The sequence below is a fragment of the Amia ocellicauda genome, chromosome 1, assembly GCF_036373705.1.
Source record: "Amia ocellicauda isolate fAmiCal2 chromosome 1, fAmiCal2.hap1, whole genome shotgun sequence".
Classification (NCBI taxonomy): Eukaryota; Metazoa; Chordata; class Actinopteri; order Amiiformes; family Amiidae; genus Amia; species Amia ocellicauda.
This window is the reverse complement of record NC_089850.1, coordinates 12847909-12869772: the sequence shown is the minus strand read 5'-3', so window position 1 is coordinate 12869772 and position 21864 is coordinate 12847909. Positions and strand designations below refer to the sequence as shown.

The 21864-nt window shown below is 36.8% G+C and overlaps 1 protein-coding gene across 5 annotated transcripts in view; it reads right to left on the bottom strand.

Annotated features, from left to right (window-relative positions):
- Positions 1-21864, bottom strand: part of ralgapa2 (Ral GTPase activating protein catalytic subunit alpha 2) — a 140836-nt gene that overhangs the window by 101458 nt on the left and 17514 nt on the right. For all 5 annotated transcript variants that reach the window (XM_066721915.1, XM_066722177.1, XM_066721997.1 and 2 more), the window contains exons 2-4: positions 16075-16185; positions 13937-13986; positions 4022-4079 (exon numbers count right to left, since the gene is read on the bottom strand). In XM_066721915.1, the coding sequence (XP_066578012.1) occupies positions 4022-4079; positions 13937-13986; positions 16075-16185 (219 nt within the window). The remainder of the gene's footprint in view (positions 1-4021; positions 4080-13936; positions 13987-16074; positions 16186-21864) is intronic.

Here is a 21864-nt window from a genome sequence, read left to right as displayed (position 1 = left end):
TTCAATTAACTAATTACAATTAATAACAATTAGCCAAATAGGTTAACTGAAATTGGAAAAGATTTTGGTAAAAGTCTTCCGCATTTAGATTTCAAAATACGCATTTTTGAAGATCAGTATTCCCCCCCACTCCCAAACCATTCTGCTTTGTGTTTTGTGTTTTTTTAAAGCATACCTGACTCTTCCAAGACAGACATTCTTTAAAGTATAGTACGGTTTAAGCTGAATAAGACTGTGTGCAAATGTTTGAATCGTTCTTTGGAGCTGACTGTTGCGTCTGTGTTTCATGTTGTTAAATCTAAGAAAGGTTACAAACAAGAGGAGGCCATCTGACACAAAATGCTCGTTGAGTAATAATTTCCAGTCTATTCTTGAATGAACCCAAGGAGTCAGGATCAATGACATGGCTGGGGAGTTTTTTCCAAACGGCCACCACTCTCCTGATTTCTGTTCTGAAGGGCTTTAAACTCAATTTCCATTTGTGGCCCTGGGTCAATGTGCTTTTGTTCATCCAGAGAAGGACCTTGGGATTGACATGGCGGATACCATTCATAATTTTTAATACCTGGATCAAGCAACCCACCTACAGTCCTGAATTTAGCTTGTCTGCTCACCTCTGAACTACGTCCTAAGCAGCAATACTCTTTTTGTAGTGCGGTGACCAGAATTGAACAAAGCAACCATAAGACACAGCACTTGCTTGCACTACAGATGTGCCATACAAAGGAAAAGGGATGTGTTTCATATTGCCTTGTTGAGTTCTTTCACAACAAGGTCAACCATCTTTAGGGATTTTACATTACGCTTATCTATTATCTGTAACAATGGGTGATTACCAAAGATATCACAGTTCAGGGTTGGTACAGTAAGCACAGCCTTAGTCAGTTTGATATGGGGTCCACAGATGTATCATAAAAATGTTTAAAGAGTTACAGAACATATTGCTTATATGAGAAAATAAAAATCTTTTAGCCATTGCTTGCCAATGTTCTGTATTTTTCCTTAATGGTCATGTGATTGTTGTGCTATTGCACTCTTGACTATATAAACCAAAATATGATGGAGTACAAGAGTACAAGTAATTTGTCCAAGTGTTGATTTGGTCTAGGTCTTAGTTCAGCTATTTTACGTAACATCTACAAAACAATCCTATATGAAGAAAATATAATTTCTGTCAAGAACAAATGTTTCAGTAAAATAATATGGGTCGTATATTATACTTTTAACAAAACATCTACTCATACTTCCAGTGAATGCCTGATTACTTGGAACCATATTTCAACTGACTAAAAGGAGAGAATTGCATTGTAAGGTGTCTGAGCGTATAGCCTTCTATTAATTTATCTTTGCAGCTTTTGTAAATTAGATTTAAATATACATACAATTGAAAACAGTGCAAAATGAAACTGCTCATGGGAAAAATGTGACAACTACTTTTCAAATACAGGGATTAGAAACAAATCTCCCTATTAAAGCAGGGATTTTGAAGCCTGATCTGGAGAATTACATTAGGTTAAGCTGCTGCAAGTAAACAGGTGTTTGAATTATACGGATAACACTAAGTTAAAGGCACTGTTTATTTTTTGTTTTGTTTTTGTTAAAGCCGACAACAATGGGAAAAATCTGTTACATATTTTGCAAACTAAACACGTACAGAATTCCTGCTTTCATTAGGTTCAAACTCTTGATGTTTATTATAAAATGTAAGAGAATAATGAACAGCATAACTTACACTACCCCAAAAAATAGAAGCGTAAAATATTCATGGTATCTTGAAATATGTCTTTTTTTTTAAGCTTCAGCCACATCGCTGGGGAGTTTGTTCCAGATTGTGACGACTCTGTGTAAAGAAGTGTCTCCCGTTTTCTGTTTTGAATGCCTTGAAGCCCAATTTCCATTTGTGTCCCCGGGTGCGTGTGTCCCTGCTGATCTGGAAAAGCTCCTCTGGTTTGATGTGGTCGATGCCTTTCATGATTTTGAAGACTTGAATCAAGTCCCCACGTAGTCTCCTCTGTTCCAGGGTGAACAGGTTCAGTTCCTCAGTCTCTCAGTAGGACATTCCCTTCAATCCTGGAATAAGTCTGGTTGCTCTCCTCTGAACTGCCTCTAGAGCAGCGATATCTTTCTTGAAGTGTGGAGCCCAGAACTGTCCACAGTATCCAGATGAGCTCTAACTAGTGCATTGTACAGTCTGAACATCACTGCCCTTGTTCTCAATTCTACACTTTTAACAATATACCCTAACATTCTGTTTGCCTTTTTTATTGCTTCCCCACATTGCTTGGATGGAGAAAGTGAGGAGTCCACGTAGACTCCTAGGTCTTTCTCATGTGTTACTTCATCTAGTTCTATTCCTCCCTTAGTGTAATTATAGTGGACATTTTTGTTACCTGCATGTAATACCTTGCACTTGTCCACATTGAATTTCATCTGCCAGGTGTCATCCCACAACTGAATATTATCTAAGTGCCTTTGAATAACCTGTGTTGCCGAGATTGTATCTGCTGAGCCACCTATTCCAGAGTCCAGATCATTAATATAGATTAGAAAAAGCAAAGGCCCGAGTACTGATCCCTGTGGAACTCCACTAACAACCTCACTCCAGTTAGAAGCAACTCCTCTAATCGACACCCTCCGTTTCCTAGACATCAGCCAGCTCATAATCCATCTACTTACATTACCCTGAATGCCTACAGCTTCCAATTTGAGGATCAGTCTTTGGTGTGGAACCAATTACTAAGACATGATCTGCCTCATCTAAACCCATGTTGACTATCTCTAAGAATATGTTTTTCATTATTATGCTCCTCTATTTTCTGTCTAATCATTTTTAACTACATTTTACATGTAATGCAGGTGAGACTAATTGGTCTGTAATTTCCTGGCTCAGTTTTGTCCCCTTTCTTGTGAATTGGTATGACATTTGCTGTCTTCCAGTCATTCGGCACATCCCCTGTTCTAAGTGTCATTTGGAATATTTGAGGTAGCGGCCTATAAATAATTTCACTAAGTACTGTTGGAAATATACCATCTGGCCAATTTGCTACATCTTGTTCGTTTTCCAAGATACTTCAATTTTTGCCCTTTATCTGTTTCACTTCCTCTTTTATTGACCTCTTGCTGTTGTAGTATTGAAAAAAAGCTCTTTGCATTAGTTTGAGCTCCAAGAGCTATGTCTCTTTCTTATTTCCCTCTTTGCTTTCCTGATCCCTTTCTTAAGATCCCTTTGCAGCTCAACATATTATATGTATTTTGTTTAGTCTCCATCCCTTTTGTATGCGCTATACAACATTTTCTTTCTCTTGATATTTTTAAACCATTTTGGCCAATGTTGTTTGGTCCTCAATTTGCTATGTTTTGGTACAAATTTCTCCTGAGCCTCAAGTAGTATATTCTTAAAATATAACCATCACATTTTGACTGAATCTGTATCCAGTGTGCTCCAGTCTAACTCTTCTAAGTGCCGCCTCATACCTTCAAGGTTTGCTTTTCGAAAATTGTAGACCATTGTTATAGACTTGGTCCTTGTTTTTTTAAAGAATGCCTTAAAGCTAACCATATTAGCCAGACCCACTCTCATATCAGTAGTTTCTGCTGCAATAACAAAAGCATTAACATGAAATAAACAAAACCAATTAAACATTATTAATATTGATCCATGAAACCATTACTGATATTGTAAGACACGGGTATGTTATTGCTGGCGTGTTGTAGTGCTGCAGCGTTTTAGTTCATATAATTGCAGGATATTGGTGCCATCTAAGTGAATTCAAGGACCCAGTTACTTTTGTAGTTGTTTGTTTGGCCCCTTATTGACTAACAAGTGCCAAACTACCAAGTTTGGGCACGCTTCCTGGGTCTAATAATAGGCATAACTGAATGAAGAATGACATTGTGAAATTGTGAGTATAGGTCATTATAACAAAACAAGAAAATACCAAACTGTAAAATCAATCTATTATGTTTTTAATATTCAATTAGGCCATAAGTTGCTTGTTAATATATCAGAAATAATCCTTACCTATACTGTGGAACTGCCATCTGCTATATATCTTTTCTGGCAGAAGTTGAAGAATTTTCTGCAAAAGAAAAAATACATTTATTAAGTAATTGATATAATTAATACATTTTTCTTGAATTTCCCAGGGGATGAACAGATAGTTTTAAATCCTTGAACTGGAATTACATATATCACATAGATGTAACAGTCTACATATTATAACACATCATCATAAACATCTTTGTACAAACTAAGATTTATCTACAAATTGAACAAAGGTCTGCAAAACTGTACAAAGTTTTTATTTTTCTTTCTAATGGTCTCACATGATGAGAAATAAGGCACTTAATACATACATCAGTAGTAAATATGCTGAAGCTGCATTAAGGTAATCTCGGCTATATGAAAGATCATTAGAAGATGTCATTTTTAATGATATTATATATATATATATATATATATATATATATATATATATATATATATAATAAGTTATATTAACATAATTAACTGCAGAATTAACAACTCAGTTAAAGGACAATGTTTTTCATCAGGGTCAAAGACGGCATTATATTAATTACATTAACCTATTTAAAATTGACTGGGAAAAAAAGATGACAGTGATGTGTAGTTCATTACATCTGGTTTTAAAAGCATTATTGATCGCCACAAAGGATCAATTATCAATAGCAAGGATGTGTTTATCTGGTGATTGATAAGAAAATGATAATTTTAGTACAATACAAAAATCTTCTATTCAGAGAATACATATGAGAATCCCGTTTGAATAGTTTTGAGCATCTAACAGAGTCAAAAGTCATCATGTCTGTTAGGTTTGGTTTAACTGTATAGCAACTGTTCACTGCAAAGGACTACATGGAAGGTATTGATCGCAAGGATAAATTCACTCATTGCCAATAATGCCAGGGAAAAACTGAACCACGTATTTGAAGACACAGCATGAGCTCTAACTAATCCAGTATCTGTTTCAGGAATACCTTAATATCCATCTCTTCTCCTGCCATCAAACATAAAGCGCTCACAAATGAAAAGCACCCCCTGCCGCGTTGAAATAGCAACCGTAACAATGGAATTTACCAGCCGATAATGCATTGCTGTGTCTCACAAAAGCTAAACAGTCTTCATTGCTGGGTTACTCTAATCCTTTACTTTACACTTGGCATAAAGATGTGGTATTACAAAAGCAAGTCTTTCTGGGGACTGTCAACTCTTCAATTTATATGATCTGTACTTAGGTTTCCAACCAGAGTGTGGTCATGACTCGGAATAATTTTCAACAGTGTCTAGAATTTACTAGGACAAAACTCAAAGCAATATTTTAATTGTGCTTCTATGTTCCTCCCACTTCTCTACTTCAAAAATAGACATATAGCAAAATAGATTCACAGACAAGTTATGTGTGTAGTTTAATTGCAATACTTTCAGTAAGACTATAGTAAGTAAGTAACCACCAGCTTAAGGTTAAACAGGCCTAAACAAAAATGCAAATTTGCAATGCAAAATCGGTTCGAATTTCAAAGAAATGTCAAGTAAGATTTCAGGTTCAAAAACAAAAACAATCATTGAATAATTCAGATGCACTCATTAGAGGGTGTCTGCTTTACAGAAATGAAACAGACTTTAAAACCATTGCATGTCAAATGAGACAACACAAATTATGAAATACACCATCAAGTAAAATTTCTTTCATTTGTTCTTCTTGACCTGTCAAATTTAAACTGCTTGCCACTTATGTTCAAAGGTGCGCCTTCAAATCCTGTAAAGTTTACAGCTCATAAATGGAAACTGAGCAGACTAAAAACTCCATATATTGACAGAAAGGAGCGAGGGGGAGGAGGAAGTCACATGATTACTGAAACCCTACTCCAGGTGGATAGTGACCAGGTCAAAGTACTCATGCACGTATGAGTATGAGCACAATGCTTTGGGAGACAAAGTACAGTTTAAACCCCAGAACGTAACACTCTGGAAAACAAAACTGCAACCTGCTGACAACTCCTTAACACTGTGGAAACATTGTTTATAAAGTAAAGTCTAAGCTCTCTATTATATAACATATATAAACCCATTAAATTGTACGTTACAACTGCATAAATCACAGAAATACAAAAATCTAGAAATGCAACTGTTTTAATGGCATAAGTAGTTCAAACAAGTTAAATCAATAACAAAATACATCACAATATCTGCATACAATCATACAGTATAACATTTTTATATATTAAAGAAAAGAAAACAAAAAACACATCAACAAACACAGCCACAATGTTTACACTACATCTATGGAAAGCACGTGAGCCAAACAGGATTACTTATTTGCATGACAAACAAAGTTACAACAGTGACCTAAATAAAGAACCAACCCTTTCATGAAGTGAATCCCAAATCCAAATAAATACAGCTTTATTTTAGAAGGATTATGTTAAACATCAAAGAAGATTCCATGTACTATTCCAAAATTACACTCAAATCAGATCGTACTAAAGTACTGCATGTATAAAGTAACTATTTAACATGTATACATATTTATACACTTTGAAAATATATTCATATTGCTCAGTGCTTTCTACTGTGAATAAAATAAGGAAGCAAACGTGACACTAAAAATGGAAGGTGACACCTGATAAAGTGCGTGAAGGAAAATGGTCAGATCGTTACAAAAGATAACAAGATAAAATATTAACAACGTAGGTACAGAGCCTATCAAATAATACTTGCATAGAGAGAGAGAGAGAGCATGATCATATTAACAAGATTTGAAATTCAGATAAGTTCTCAATAAATCCCATGTCTTTAAATTTATATGCATCAAAAAGCATGATTTGAACCTGCTTAGGACTTTGCAATCTAAAAATTAAAAAATGTAAATAAGTAAGTAAATAAATATGCAAATGTGTTCTATTGCAACTCCCACCAGACAAAACAGAAATTCTGAGAAATATACATAGTTGTGTTTACAGTATAAGACTGTAATGATTACTGTACTGTAATGATTTTCAGTCTGCATTTTAAAAAGTTTCCACAGCTTTCCTTTATACCTCATGTTCAAAACACTAAATGGTGTAGCTTACATAAGCAAGTGACAAATACTCTGACACACACACTTTCAAGGGAGTCAGTAACTACTAAATATCAGACATGTTTATCCTTATGACCTACTTTGAACTTATACATAGAGTGGGTTGTATTCATCTCTCCTTATACTGAAAATGTAAACTGACATCAATCAAAACCGATTAATTCAGCTCCAAAAGATAAGCCGAGACTAAATAAATTACTACTGTGCGTCTTTTCAGTGAGCAAGATATATATTTATTTGTTTATTAGCTTAACCACATTATATTAATTTCATTTTCAGTCCCTACATCATATGTATCTGACCACAAAATCTTAATAAAAAGCTTAGGCTACTCCCCCCCACATTCATTTAAAGATTCAGCCTGAGAATTCAAAAAGCTCATGGAACTGGTGAAGTGCTGAACAGAACAAGACAACAGAATGTGCAGAACATGTATTTTTTTAAATCTTTTATACTTTAAGGCATGCTTGGAAAAGAAGGACAGTACATTCACGCTTCTCCAAGTGAATTAACTAGATGCACAGCTCTGAAAAGCAGTAGCCTAACAATATCCCGATGAACTGAAAGTGAGATCATTTTCATTGCAAATAAGTTGATAAACAAAGCATTCAAAATACTAGATAGCACGGCTGAGCTGGAATGATGAATAGTTGGTGTGTGCGTGTCAAGGACATTAGACATGGCAAGCTTAAAGAGCTGCTCAGTTGTTTATTGGAGACCATTATTTATTACGAGACGAGACTCCCAGACACACACACCCTGACGTGCACACCAGACTCCCAGGCCTTGCGTTGGACACAGCAAGGGCACTCTAGGAATGATCAGTTTTGTGACATCAGATTTAATTGGATGCCTAGCGCCATTGCCCATGTATAGTACAACTAACTGTAACTTGTGGTTAAGATATCCAGAATGCTTGCGGGTGTAATCGGCTGTGGTGTTTAGTGATTATTTCAAGAGTGCCAGGAAGAGGTCTAATGGGTGTGGTTATACAAACGGTGATCAGGAGACAATGGAGAGAAATGTCTGGCTGCTAACATATATTTGGTCCTCCTTAGTGGATGAGGAAAACAGCCTCAGTCAGCTGCTGTTGTATCTTTTTAAATGTATGATTTTCAAGTAACTTTATGCAAGTATCAATTGTGACATGCAAAGCCTGAATGCATTAACCACAATAAACACAACAAAACATTTCCTGTTGCAGGGTGGTTTTCAAAGACAACCACACAAGATGAAAGTTTGAAAGATGGCAGAAACATATTTGTTATCTGTCTGTGATGTGTTTTTATATGGTTAAGCCAAAAAAAATATTAAATAAGCAAAATACAAATGTGAAAACTTTTTTTTTTAATGTAAAATGGAAGAAATCTGAAAGACAGCACTTTTATTAATCAAACATGAAATTAAACTTAACAGCCAAAACACACACAGCAAGTGCTTAGTGTGTGACAGGTTCTGAAATGGAGGTGGAAAAAAGCAGCATCTCCCTGGGGTTTGGTCTCAGAGTCCAGACGCAGCAGGAGCCAATCATTTCACACCCCTGCAGGGCTACAGCGGCCAAGCAAGGCAATTCCAAGTCAGGACATCAAAGGAGAAAACTAATCTGCAACTACAGGGTTAATGCTGTGGAAATGTAGGATAATAGCATGCTCTTACCACAAAAAAAATACATATTAAAATATTTCTGTAATGTTCATTTGAACATATGTAAAGTCTCTTAAAGACATATTATACAAATTGTACAAAGGGAATTACAATTTGCTGATTTTTTCCACAAACACGAATTATCAAATCTTATGATCTAAAATTGCATAAGAGGGTTACATTTTCTTTCAAAGACAAGGTATCAAATTTTACTACTGGAAGCAAAGATCATGCCTTTGTCTTTCTGTACAATGTATTCATCTCATTATTTCAAATGCATTGCCCCCATGTCAATCAGAGTCAGTCAAAAAAAAAATCTAAAGATGAGAATTTTCAGTGAATTTTCAATAAAACATTACACATTTTTCCTTAAGCATGTTTGCATTTGTTGTATAGCTGTCACATAACTATAATGTCAATGAGCTATTAAACAAAACCTATACATTCACAGAAGGAATACAGTTAAATATTATTTCGAATTGAAGCCTGATTAGCCAAGCTATGCAAATCATTCTCAGCAACTGTACCAGCATGGGCCATAACGCTTGGAGACACCAGCTAATTGATTAATTATATTTGGCTGCTGTAGGGTAGGGGTGTGTTAATACAATATGCAGGGGGGCATGCAAATAATTTCAGGTTGCGGCAAATGTTTTCTTTGGCACGTGTGCTTATTTTATGTATGGCCCTTTGAAACAGAGCTGGTCAGAGAAATGGAAATTATTTCGGAGGCTGTCATGGTATAACTAAACAGTGATGAACTGTTTAAAATACTCCCCCACAAAGATGCCATTATGCTCTGGTCCTGCTGTGAAAGCACACGTGTCAGGGGTTAAGGTGGTGATGAGGCGCCATAGAGATGTTCCTCACCTCAAGCTCTGAATAATACACAACACCCTGCCACAGTGTAATCCACTTCCTTTATCACAAGATCATACTCACAACCAACGTGCTTGTTGCATAGTTTAAAGCAACATGGACATTTGATGAAGCAATCTGCCCTATTTAAGTATAAGTATGCATGTGCAGTTTATTAGATTAGATTTGACAATTGTGGTGTCTGCTGTGTACCTTATAGTTTTCCTCAGTATGGGTTAGTAAAGTTAGATGCCTGCTATCATTTTTTATCACCACAGCTACAGAGAAGCAGATTTAGAAAACAATCTCAAATGAACCTTAAAACAAAAAAAACTAAAATATTCTTATTGTTTGTGTTTCTTATATATAAGTATGTTCACCATTTAATATTAAATACTACAGGAAATTAAGAATTGTAGCATTGTCCAGCAGTGTATTTGGAAAACACAAAGGTGATTTTATTGTTTATATCTACGTGTATGCATGTATGTACATAGACTGGTTTAAATAAAAGACAAACTCAAAGTGCTGCAATTATGCAAATCACGGCTGTACTGGAGCTTTGCAGCCGCCCCCAAAATCTCTGATCCTTAAAGCTCATCATCCAGCCCCAGCTTCCAACAGACGGCAAGAACAATTAAAAGTGTTTCAATGAAACAACTGTGAGCTTCTGTTGGGTCTGATACGCTAATCCCGCTGATCAACAAACAAACACGAGAAAGACTGATTCATATCAAGACAAGAGCGGCACATTCAGCAGCCTATTCATATCGTTTATTGTGGCGCCTCTCTGTGCTCCACACAGACCGCAGTGACACTTAGACCCTCGGCTGCATTTATCACTCTGACACAGGTCATCGTTTCTGCGGTTTACATTTTTCTCCATTTCTATCATCCATAGTAAATGCTCACCTAACAGGGAATGGAACAGAAATGCACTCCAGACGTTTTGATTTTATTATCACATAATTGCTTTAATTGATGCCTACTTCCCACCTGATTGATTTTATTGTACTTGCTTCGCTTGTGGGACTGGAGTCAGGTTCTGAACTGAAACAATAAACCAAAGGAGGGCATGTGGCATTCAAGGCTGAGTCCAGAGACTTCTGAGAGGCCGATTTCCCAACTGCCCTTGATATCTAGGAAGTCGGCATGCATGTGACATTGTGGAGGCTGATAAGTGATAAAAGTAACAACAAAAAATGGTCTGTTTGGTTTTCCCACTAATAAAATAAGAGCAACCAGAAGGAGAGGAGAGATTATTATAGAATAAACTTCACTTAAGATAAGCACATGATACGATATGATATGTTCGAATCAAAAACATTTCTCTGCCACACGTTGCCAAAACGTTGTGTAAAACAATGCCCAGACTGGAACAGAAACAAAGAGAGCACTAAGGCATGCGAGAACAAAGGAACAACACCACAGCAGTTTTCACTGTGATATTAACCCCGGGGATGATCCAAGATGAAGATGTTGGGGGAGGGGGAGCAAAAAAAGAGGGTTCGCATATTCGGATGTTTGTTTAATCTGTAGCCACATAAATAACAATACAGGGAGCAGCTGTCTAGCACTGGCATTAAAATGTATGTCATGGAAATACACTTTGTCTGAAGAACAACTGTCACATCAAAGCATGCACAGATCCCCCTTTTCATAGTGATGGAGGAGTCTTTAAGTCCCTTTATTGCCATTTCACGTGAAATACAGATGTGCTCCTAATGCTGAAGATATCAATTTTTAACAAACAGGAAGTCTGGGGGTGTTTAAAGCGGGTGCCGTAACAAAGGGAACATCAAAATATTTAGATTTAAATAATCATGCAGTTATGAAGACAGATAGCCCCTACTTTCACGCCAGCCCAGTTCTGACAGGCAAAGGGCACAGGGGTGGGAAGGCACAGCTGCTCTAAATAAAGAGGCATTTGAAATAAGCATGCATAAAGACAAAAAGGCCAAAAGATGGAAGTTTAAAAAGGTGGAGGACTCCTCTTTCAGTACTGCTTCTTCCCATCAATATTTCAGAGAGGTATGTTTTTATATAAAAGCTATATATTTATTTAGGCTCTGGGGTGGGTGGGCTACACTCTTGCTTCTTTAAAACGCCAGTGATCTCACACAATGCAATCGGTCTCTTTGTAAAATCCCACTTAATCTATTTTAAACCCCGAAAACACTGTCAATATGGAATTTCAGTGAAAGTCAGATTTTAAATTATTGATGCAGGAGGTACAGCGATCGCGCATTTTACACTGAGTGATTCTTGACATTTGCACTCAGAAAAAGAAAAAAAATCTTCATGGAAATAAACTGTACACGTTGTATGCTAATTTTTCAATATTTCTTAATAGGACGGTCTTTGTCAAACGTAGCAGCAGACGAGATGACGGACACAGACAGAATTCCCATTATGCGTTAGTGTAGTTGAGAGAGCTGAGCTGCACACAGTAACTACAGATAATGAACTGTTTGTATTGAAACCTGAAACCTTCTCCATTGAACAATGGGAGGATACAGACACACACTTTGAGTTCAACTGAAAAAGGAGAGCAGGAAGTCCTTGTAACTGGTATTCAAGAGAAAAAAAAGTGCTTACAAAATTGAATTGAAATGCTCTAAGCATGATCTAAAAAATGTGTCAAACAAACAGGTTTCTAAATCAAATTTGGTGGGCTTCCGAGCGGCATATAGGGATCCCCCCAGCGTGCAAACATGTGACCTATAGTAGGGATCTCACTTTCTGGTGTTTATTTTCACTACTTCATTTCCAATCCTAATCCGTTGTTGCCGAGATGCATCGGCATCCTTACAGTTTCATTTCTAGTTTACATGCCAGCTTAAATAGGATCAGGGCAGGGCGGTGAGCGATTAATGTCACTGGTTTTGTGTCTTGTGTAAAGTCTTGGGTTTCAGTGACAAAGAAGGCAGAATACAACCAGTGGTGCAACCAAAGCATGAAAGTTAAATAGAAGCCAGTTTTTTTTTCCATTTACAGCTTTCTCAATTTAATGAAGGTTATTTGGCTCACAATACTGTTAATAGGAGTGAATCTGTGCAGTATTTTGGGCAAAATAAAGTTCTTTCAATTTATAACTCAAACAGAGACTAATGTAATTAGTATTTAATAGGTGATGATCATGCAAGACAAGGGTCAATACTTTGTATAGTGCATTGCTCCGAGTAAGCTTATGATTTTCATAGTCAGCGTTTTTCAGAGTTAATTGAGAATTGACCCAACCTAAAGAAAACACTTCCAGTAGATTTAAACCTTGGATAAGTGCCGTACATTACCTTCGTTACTGCTACTTAGGTTTTTTTTTTTTTGTAATTAAACTTCTAGTTTTTAAGTTATAGTTTTTTTCTGCTGTCTGCTCAATTAATCTATTTATTAAACACTCATAAACCACCATGTGTTGCATTTCACAGAATTACTTTTTGGTGGTCTTGCAAAAGTTATTTAAGGCATTGATTATTGATTTGGGTGTAAATATCCAATGCAATAATACATAGTGAATTTATGATTCAAAATAAATCAAAAGCAGGCACTCACCATACTTTATAAAATGTATTATTTAAACATTATGGGGGAAATTGCATTGATAATTTGTGCAAAGGTTATGTTTGGCAAATAATTATCCAGACACTAATTATTATTATTTAAGTAGTATTCCATTACAACAATCACTCTACTTCTACTTGGTACTTTTACCTCATATGATAAAGAATTTTTAATTGAAGCAAAATAAACCTCTCTGTGCTATTTTAATAAGTTTTGTTCAGGGCACTCAAGGTCATGATTAAATAAATGTCAAAGTACACTGAATGGCTCCTTAAACAGCAGAGAACACCCGCTTGTATGCCTTTCATCATTCACCACCAACAAAATAATAATCTATACATGCAAGTGTGGCCTCAGGAAACTAACTAAAATAAGTACCCATCTAATCAGACATGTGACCAACGGCACAAACAGCATTAAAGGATCCGTTTCTCTCTTATGTAATAGGGGGTAATAATGGTGCACTTAGGTGGTAACCACAGCCCAAGTGTGAAGTTACTTCAGTTCAGCTGTATACAATCCACTATGTATGTCCCCATTAAATTAGTCCCCTGCTTACAAGAAAAAATGTCAAATTCTGCAGCAGGGCTTTCAGATTTCGTCTATGGAAATGACTGAATTTGCATTAGTTGGCTTTTAAGATTTTTGTTGATATTTCTTGATATAACACTTTTTTAATGTCTATGTCATTTCTCCTGTTATACCTCTGTCTAAAGCAATACTGATGTTAATACATGTTCATCACATTAGTATCAATTTACAACAGAACTTACTTCAAAAAGAAAGAGAATTGAGTCCAGCTCCTCTCTTTGCGATTTGTTCCCTGTAAAAATAAAACACGAACATGTTAACTGACATTAATACAGAGTCTTAATAGTCAATCATATAAACTAGCACTACTTCACTGTACTGCAAGACAACAAGTATGTGATCTACAGCCATTGGACATAACTAGTGTCTGTAAACAGGGATGTCTTAAGTTTTGTTTTGTTTTTTAATACATAAAGGATTATTTGGATTTCTGCTATTTATAAGGTTCACCCCAGACTACCGCAGCAGTGACGCAAAGCTACAGGAGCTGACAGAAATGTTGCCGTTGGTCTTGTTTATTCTTCTGAGCAGATCCTGTATCGGAGATTAAACCGAGCTGCCATCTGGATTGACTTCAGTTGTATAAAACTGTTGCTGTGTGTGGGCTTTTACATCACACACACCTTAAAATTCCCACTCACCTCAAACAGCGTTATTTACTTATGTATGCATGTATTTATGTTGGTATAAATCTATATAATACTGCTATTTAACTACAGTTCCAGTGGTGAGAGGGAAGTTGTGTTATTTATTTGCATTTTCCTTATTGGTGTTTATTGTTTCAGTTACAAAAATATATATTTATCATTTAAAAAAACAAAAGGAATTGTAGCGTAGAGCTAAAGACCCTGTATTGCACTGCTCTGTGACCGTCTGGATGGATTGGTTTAGTTGTGCACTTAAATGCAGGTGGTTTATGGAAATGTATAAAACATTTGTCTCATTAATCTCACATGCTGGAGTTACTAGTGATCTTGCTACATTGTCACATATATATATATATATATATAGGCTCACTTCATAAATACATATTCAATGGGCAAAATGTATACTTTACAAATTGTTGCAATGAAAATGTTCAGTGCATATTTTTTGCATTTCCAAAGGTCAGTCTCAATACATGTGCCCCTGTATTTGCTCCTGTATAAATATCTAATGAACCTTCAAAGGTTTATATCTCTGAATCACAGTGTAGATAAATGTTTTGAATACAGCTCTACTTGGCTATATAAGTTATTCCACAGTGAAAGACATTTAGCTGGCGTGATATTTAGAATATTACCTTATTTACTTTGTGTACAATGTAAACTCCTACTGTTTTTATTTTTTTTTAGTAAATGTTCTACTTGGCACACTGTAGTCAAGAAATATACTTTAAGTTAAGTATTGTGAAACTGACAGAATCAGTGCCTCAATGGAGACAAATTGGATTGACCAGTCTGAAAAGGAAAGTAAGGACAGAGGGTGAAGCATCATTCTATGAGGCCAGGGTTTTTAGATTTTGCAGGCTACATGATACATCTTTGTGTCCCTTACCTACTGTTGATGCAACTCCAAGTTTAAGAACAGATTTCTCAAATAGTCATTACATAAGGATACCACACATGCTGTATTTGTTGAATCAAAACCCCAAATAGGAAAAACTAATCTAAAATTGCGATTATACTCAAATAAAAATATCCAGACACACTCATTTAGTGCTTTGTGTGTCCTCCCTTGCCTCTGATTACAGTGTAATCATGTGGAGTGGGTTTGGATGAGCATCTATCCTGTGAACCATTTCCCCAGTCCTCAGTGTAAGCAAGTCGGAGTGTAAATGACTTCCTTTCAGCCACAGTTTATTTCAAAAGCACCCTTCACACTTAATTTGGATTCAGGTCAGCTGAGCCTGCAGGCCTCCCCTGCTTTGTGATCCTTCCTCTCTTCAGAAATTGCCCTGCCAGCTTGGCTGTGTGTTTGGGATCATTGTCTTACTGAAATGTGAAGCGATGTCTGATGAGCCTATTAAAAGTCATTTAATGTCTTGGTATGTCTGTGAGTTCTTTCCTGGGAAGGTCTTTTCACATTGGTCAGTATTCATTGCTTTCCTGACTGAAGGTAACATGATGCTGACTTGCATAGTCCAAAATTTGAATCTTTGTGATTTTACAGATATACTACTGGCTCTCCTGTTGCAGGACACCTGTTTGTTCGCAGGCAATAAACAAGAGTATTCTCTCTTAATTTGTTAGAAAGTCATTTAAAATCTAAAGTAATTCATGGATATTGATAACAGTGCAATGTAATAAAGTGTTTTACTAGTCTTCAAAGGGAATCTTACCTTTTTGTTTTAGGTTACTTTCCAGTGTAATGAAATTTTCATAGAAGATAAAATAAATTTGAGAGCAGTTGTTTTCGAAGAACGTTTTCAGCTCCCCCTTTTCAAGAATGTCTGCAATGAAAGAAACATAAACCAGAATATTAAATAACTACAAATAAAGAACAAATTGAATAGACAAACTTTTTCATAATTTCCAAATTGATATGTTCATCTGGTGATTTATTAAATATATTTCCAAAACTAATATAACAATACAATTTTTTGTATTGTTATATAAGCAGCAACTTAAGCATTTAAGAAACAGAAAACCATGAATCTCTGAAGAAAAAAATAAATAAAACAAAAATCTTCGTGGAACAAATAAAGTCAGGACACAGATCATGTGTTTTGTAATTTTGCAACCTAATCTGATATTTAAACTATGTTTGGAAAAGCAGGAAGTTGTTTAGGTTGAAATTGAAAAATGAAAAAATGTTTATCTGTTTGATCAAGGAGGTGTGCGATCTTGAACCATATTGCAAGAAACAAACTACAACAGTATAATAGAAAAAAAAGTTCAAGTAAATGTTAGCATGAGCTAGACCCATTAATAAAGGTGTATAGATTTCAAGGAACAGAATAAATGAGCTCTGTAGTGATAATATCCTAAAAGAGCTGATGATAACCCAAATTCTATGTGGTGTTCAGGAGAAACATGGAAAATTAGCATATTCTTCCCAGCACACTGAAATCCTCTGGAGTCTACATGGCTGTTAAAGTAAAGGGTTTGCCTCAGGGTATGTGAAAACAAATTTGCTGTAACAAAGTGGGATCTCAATTACAGCTGTTTGTCTGCATTTAGAAGGTGAGACAATTATACAAATCACATGTAGTCATAACAAATAGCTTAATTAAAATGACAAATGTGTTCAAATGTGGTTAGTCAAGTACAATGGTAGCAGCAATTAAAAATCTATCAATTCCAGACCACCAAACGAAAAATTTGTTTAAGGAAAAAATAGGCCCATGTGTTTGTTTCAATCTCTGAAGGACTCTCAGACTTCTGCTCATATTTTCTTATATCTGTAAGCCACTTGCATGACCAATGTACTTAACACTTAAGTAGATATAAGAAAGACACTTTTCATATTAAAAAGTGTAGACAGTTTATGGGAATATGCTATATCCTATGCAATACTGAAAATGTCATCCAGGTGTTGATGTCAACATTCCTTCTGTATCATTGACCTTGTCCCAACTTTTCCTTTTCAAATGTAACTTAAATCCTACTGGCAATCGCAGTGTCAGGAATTTTCAAGACATAAAAGCAAGTGGCCAATGACAGCCAGTAACAAAGTCCTCCATGTTAATTTGTATTGTCTTAAGTCCAACCACATAGTCCAGAGATCAGCTATTCAAATTATCCACCTTGTCACAGCAGCACAGAAAATACATTAATCTTCAGTCCTGCCACTTTTAAAGGACAACAATCCCTTTTCATTACTTGTTTGTGCTCCGAAGACCCATCTGACAAATACAACTTGAATATCTCTTACAGGACACTGCAGTATATTAAATTAAACATTCTATTTATTTTGTGTAATGAGAAATGGTTTTAATTAAAATAGATAGAGATTTTGCCCTAAGGGATGTCTTTTATGCTGTGGTGTGAAATTGTGGGCCTTCACTGTACACATCCCATTACATTCTCCTGCTCTTAGTCCCATCACAGCTTCAGAGTTAAGACTCGGTGGGAGCAGAAAGACATGCTTTTACAGTACATCAGAGAAGCTGAAAAGTTGCAGGTTGCATCACATTTTCTAAGCAGTTGTTTTTCATCTCACAGTACTACCAGTAAGGCCATCAAAACTCTCCTATGGCCTTGCCAATATAGGAACAGGAAGGAAACCCATCAATTAAATGGGCTATCCTAGTTCATTTCCTGTAAAAGCAACCCATTTATCCCCCTTCCTGGGATTCCCTCAGTATGCTCCATGAAGGTGTATCATCCTGAAGGCCAGAAAGGCCGTTCTTTCACCCACAATGTATGCGGATTGGGCTGCTGCTTTGCATGAAATGCACCGAAACAGCAGCTGTTTTTTCATTTTTTTTCATGATTTCGATTTTCTTGAGACATTAAGTAATCAGTGCTGTATTAGGCATTTCACAAAATGCAGAAAACTACAAAGTGGATTAATGAAAACAGCCTAAAGTAACAGCATTAAATTGTCATTACCACAGGATTTACTAACTTTTTAATAATTCGATTAAACCAGTAATCCTCTTTAATGAATGTGGATTTAAAGGTCATAATTTACAAAGCAAAATTAATCTGACTGTTTTTAATGTAGCATCAGGCAGTAATTAAAGCCTTTCTTGTGAGTATGGTGTGAATTTGTTTGTGTTACCTTTCACCGCACAAACAAAGGGGATTAGATGTGCCAATTTTGTAAATCAAGACATTCTGTGAATTGTGAACAGTATGTGTATGAAGTAACTGGCCCAATGAGAAGAGCTTATTTTGACTGATATTAAGCTGAAGCCAGGGAGGTAGTGAACACATTGGAGATAAAGATGCACGTTCTACAGTTACACTATACAAGTGTATATCAAGTGTTACATGGAATTCTTTTTAAAGTCACACAAGAGAAAAATACATAAATAAGCAAGCCTCGTTCATTGAAGTACTTCCTCAGAGAACTGAACCAAGATTGTTGTGCCACAAAAAGAATGAAGTTGAATAGGTTGAATAGGTGTGGCTTTTTGGGTTACATCAACAGGTTACCTACCCACCTCCAACAACAAAATCTGAACTGCATACGGGGAGCACAACTCATGTCAACTAATATTCAGAAGCTTTATTCTGAAATGTGATCCTGCGTTGCAAAAATAACTCCCACCAGAATTACACAACTCAGTACATTAGGACAAGCGTGCATTTCCCACTGAAAGTACATTGTGTGGTTTTGAAGTTCATAATGGGATGGGCAGACGGGAGGGGTTGGAGTGCCAAAATATATTTGTAGCTTAAGCAGGTGTGACTCAGGCTTGAAGAGGTTGGGAAACACTGCTGTACACAACTGTCAGGGAAGGGGGGGGTTGTCTTGAAAAAGCACATTATTGCCTTCACAAACCAACTAAAATTTATTCACGAATACCCCAAACATTTTCTTACCTGTGTCATGATAATGAGAATGGTCTGTATCATTTCAGTTGAGCCTTTCTCAGCTAAACATTAAAGAAAAGCTCTGAAGGAAGCTCGAAATCCCAAGCAACTCATTCAATAAGTAAATCTGACCTGAGGTCCCTTAATAGACTGCAGGCTGAAATCCCAGTAGAATGACTACTTAAAGTCCCCTTCACTTAATGCACTGGTGATAATATGACCGACTGCTGCCTCAGCTTGTACAAGTAAAAGATGAGGTGACCAAAACATGTGCTTCACATGGCATTGAATAAATACTTTGCTCTTGACATTTTCAAGGTCAACTACCACCATTACTCCAGCTCAAAGAATAGCTTCAGTTTTTACCTTTTGAAAGATTCCACTTTCATAAAGTAAACTTATTGCACAAAATGTAGCCTCACCTTCAAGTTTAGTGTATTTCAGTCATTTCAAATACCATATTGAAATCTGAAATCCAGCTTTCACAGTCCTTTGTAATCTTAAAAGGTCTTACAGCTGCTCCAAACAGTATGCACCACTATTGGGTACAGCATAATTGTGTCGAACAGAAGGTACAGAAAGTAACTCAATTTCAGTCTCATTCAGAAGCTGTGTTTGGGGATCAACATGTTTGGAAATCAATTAAAAAGGTTCCTTGTTGAAAATGTGCATGAGCACAATGTACAGTGTGGGAAAAAAATATTTGATCCCCTGCTGATTTTGTATGTTTGCCCACTGACAAAGAAATGATCAGACTATAATTTTAATGGTAGGTGTATTTTAACAGTGAGAGACAGAATAACAACAACAAAATCAAGAAAAACGCATTTCAAAAAAGTTATAAATTGATTTGCATGTTAATGAGGGAAATAAGTATTTGACCCCTTCGACTTAGTACTTGGTGGTAAAACCCTTGTTGGCAATCACAGAGGTCAGACGTTTCTTGTAGTTGGCCACCAGGTTTGCACACATCTCAGGAGGGATTTTGTCCCACTCCTCTTTGCAGATCCTGTCCAAGTCATTAAGGTTTCGAGGCTGACGTTTGGCAACTCGAACCTTCAGCTCCCTCCACAGATTTTCTATGGGATTAAGGTCTGGAGACTGGCTAGGCCACTCCAGGACCTTAATGTGCTTCTTCTTGAGCCACTCCTTTGTTGCCTTGGCTGTGTGTTTTGGGTCATTGTCATGCTGGAATACCATCCACGACCCATTTTCAATGCCCTGGCTGAGGGATGGAGGTTCTCACCCAAGATTTGACGGTACATGGTCCCGTCCATCGTCCCTTTGATGCGGTGCACTTGTCCTGTCCCCTTAGCAGAAAAACACCCCCAAAGCATAATGTTTCCACCTCCATGTTTGACGGTGGGGATGGTGTTCTTGGGGTCATTCCTCCTCCTCCAAACACGGCGAGTTGAGTTGATGCCAAAGAGCTCGATTTTGGTCTCATCTGACCACAACACTTTCACCCAGTTCTCCTCTGAACCATTCAGATGTTCATTGGCAAACTTCAGACGGGCCTGTACATGTGCTTTCTTGAGCAGGGGGACCTTGCGGGCGCTGCAGGATTTCAGTCCTTCACGGCGTAGTGTGTTACCAATTGTTTTCTTGGTGACTATGGTCCCAGCTGCCTTGAGATCATTAACAAGATCCTCCCGTGTAGTTCTGGGCTGATTCCTCACCCTTCTCATGATCATTGAAACTCCACGAGGTGAGATCTTGCATGGAGCCCCAGACCGAGGGAGACTGACAGTTATTTTGTGTTTCTTCCATTTGCGAATAATCGCACCAACTGTTGTCACCTTCTCACCAAGCTGCTTGGCGATGGTCTTGTAGCCCATTCCAGCCTTGTGTAGGTCTACAGTCTTGTACCCGACATCCTTGGACAGCTCTTTGGTCTTGGCCATGGTGGAGAGTTTGGAATCTGATTGATTGATTGCTTCTGTGGACAGGTGTCTTTTATACAGGTAACGAGCTGTGATTAGGAGTACTCCCTTTAAGAGAGTGCTCCTAATCTCAGCTCGTTACCTGTATAAAAGACACCTGGGAGCCAGAAATCTTGCTGATTGATAGGGGATCAATCCTCATTAACATGCAAATCAATTTATAACTTTTTTGAAATGCGTTTTTCTGGATTTTATTGTTATTCTGTCTCTCACTGTTAAAATACACCTACCATTAAAATTATAGACTGATCATTTCTTTGTCAGTGGGCAAACTTACAAAATCAGCAGGGGATCAAATACTTTTTTCCCTCACTGTACTGTGAATAGAAATTAGGCTACAATCCAAGAAATACCAAATTTTGTATGCATTTGTATTATAATTTGACAACTATTGGGGGGGAGAGCAGGGCTTTAGCCTTAAAACCTGGAACTGGCAGCTGCTTCAAGCAGTGTGTCAGAAACATGTACAGTAGGCTATGTTTGTATAAGAAATACTGGATTTAGAACTATATGTTTAAGTTTTTACTCCGAAACTTCATAAACGTTCACTCAGGCCCTTTATACTAGCGGTGATTTCTGCTAGATCTTTATGCCAGAAAGATTGCCATACAGCTGGAACCAAGTGGTTTACAAGAAGAAACCAAATATGTACAACACATACTGTACGTAAGCAGAAAAACTAATTTCTAGTTCTATGAAGAA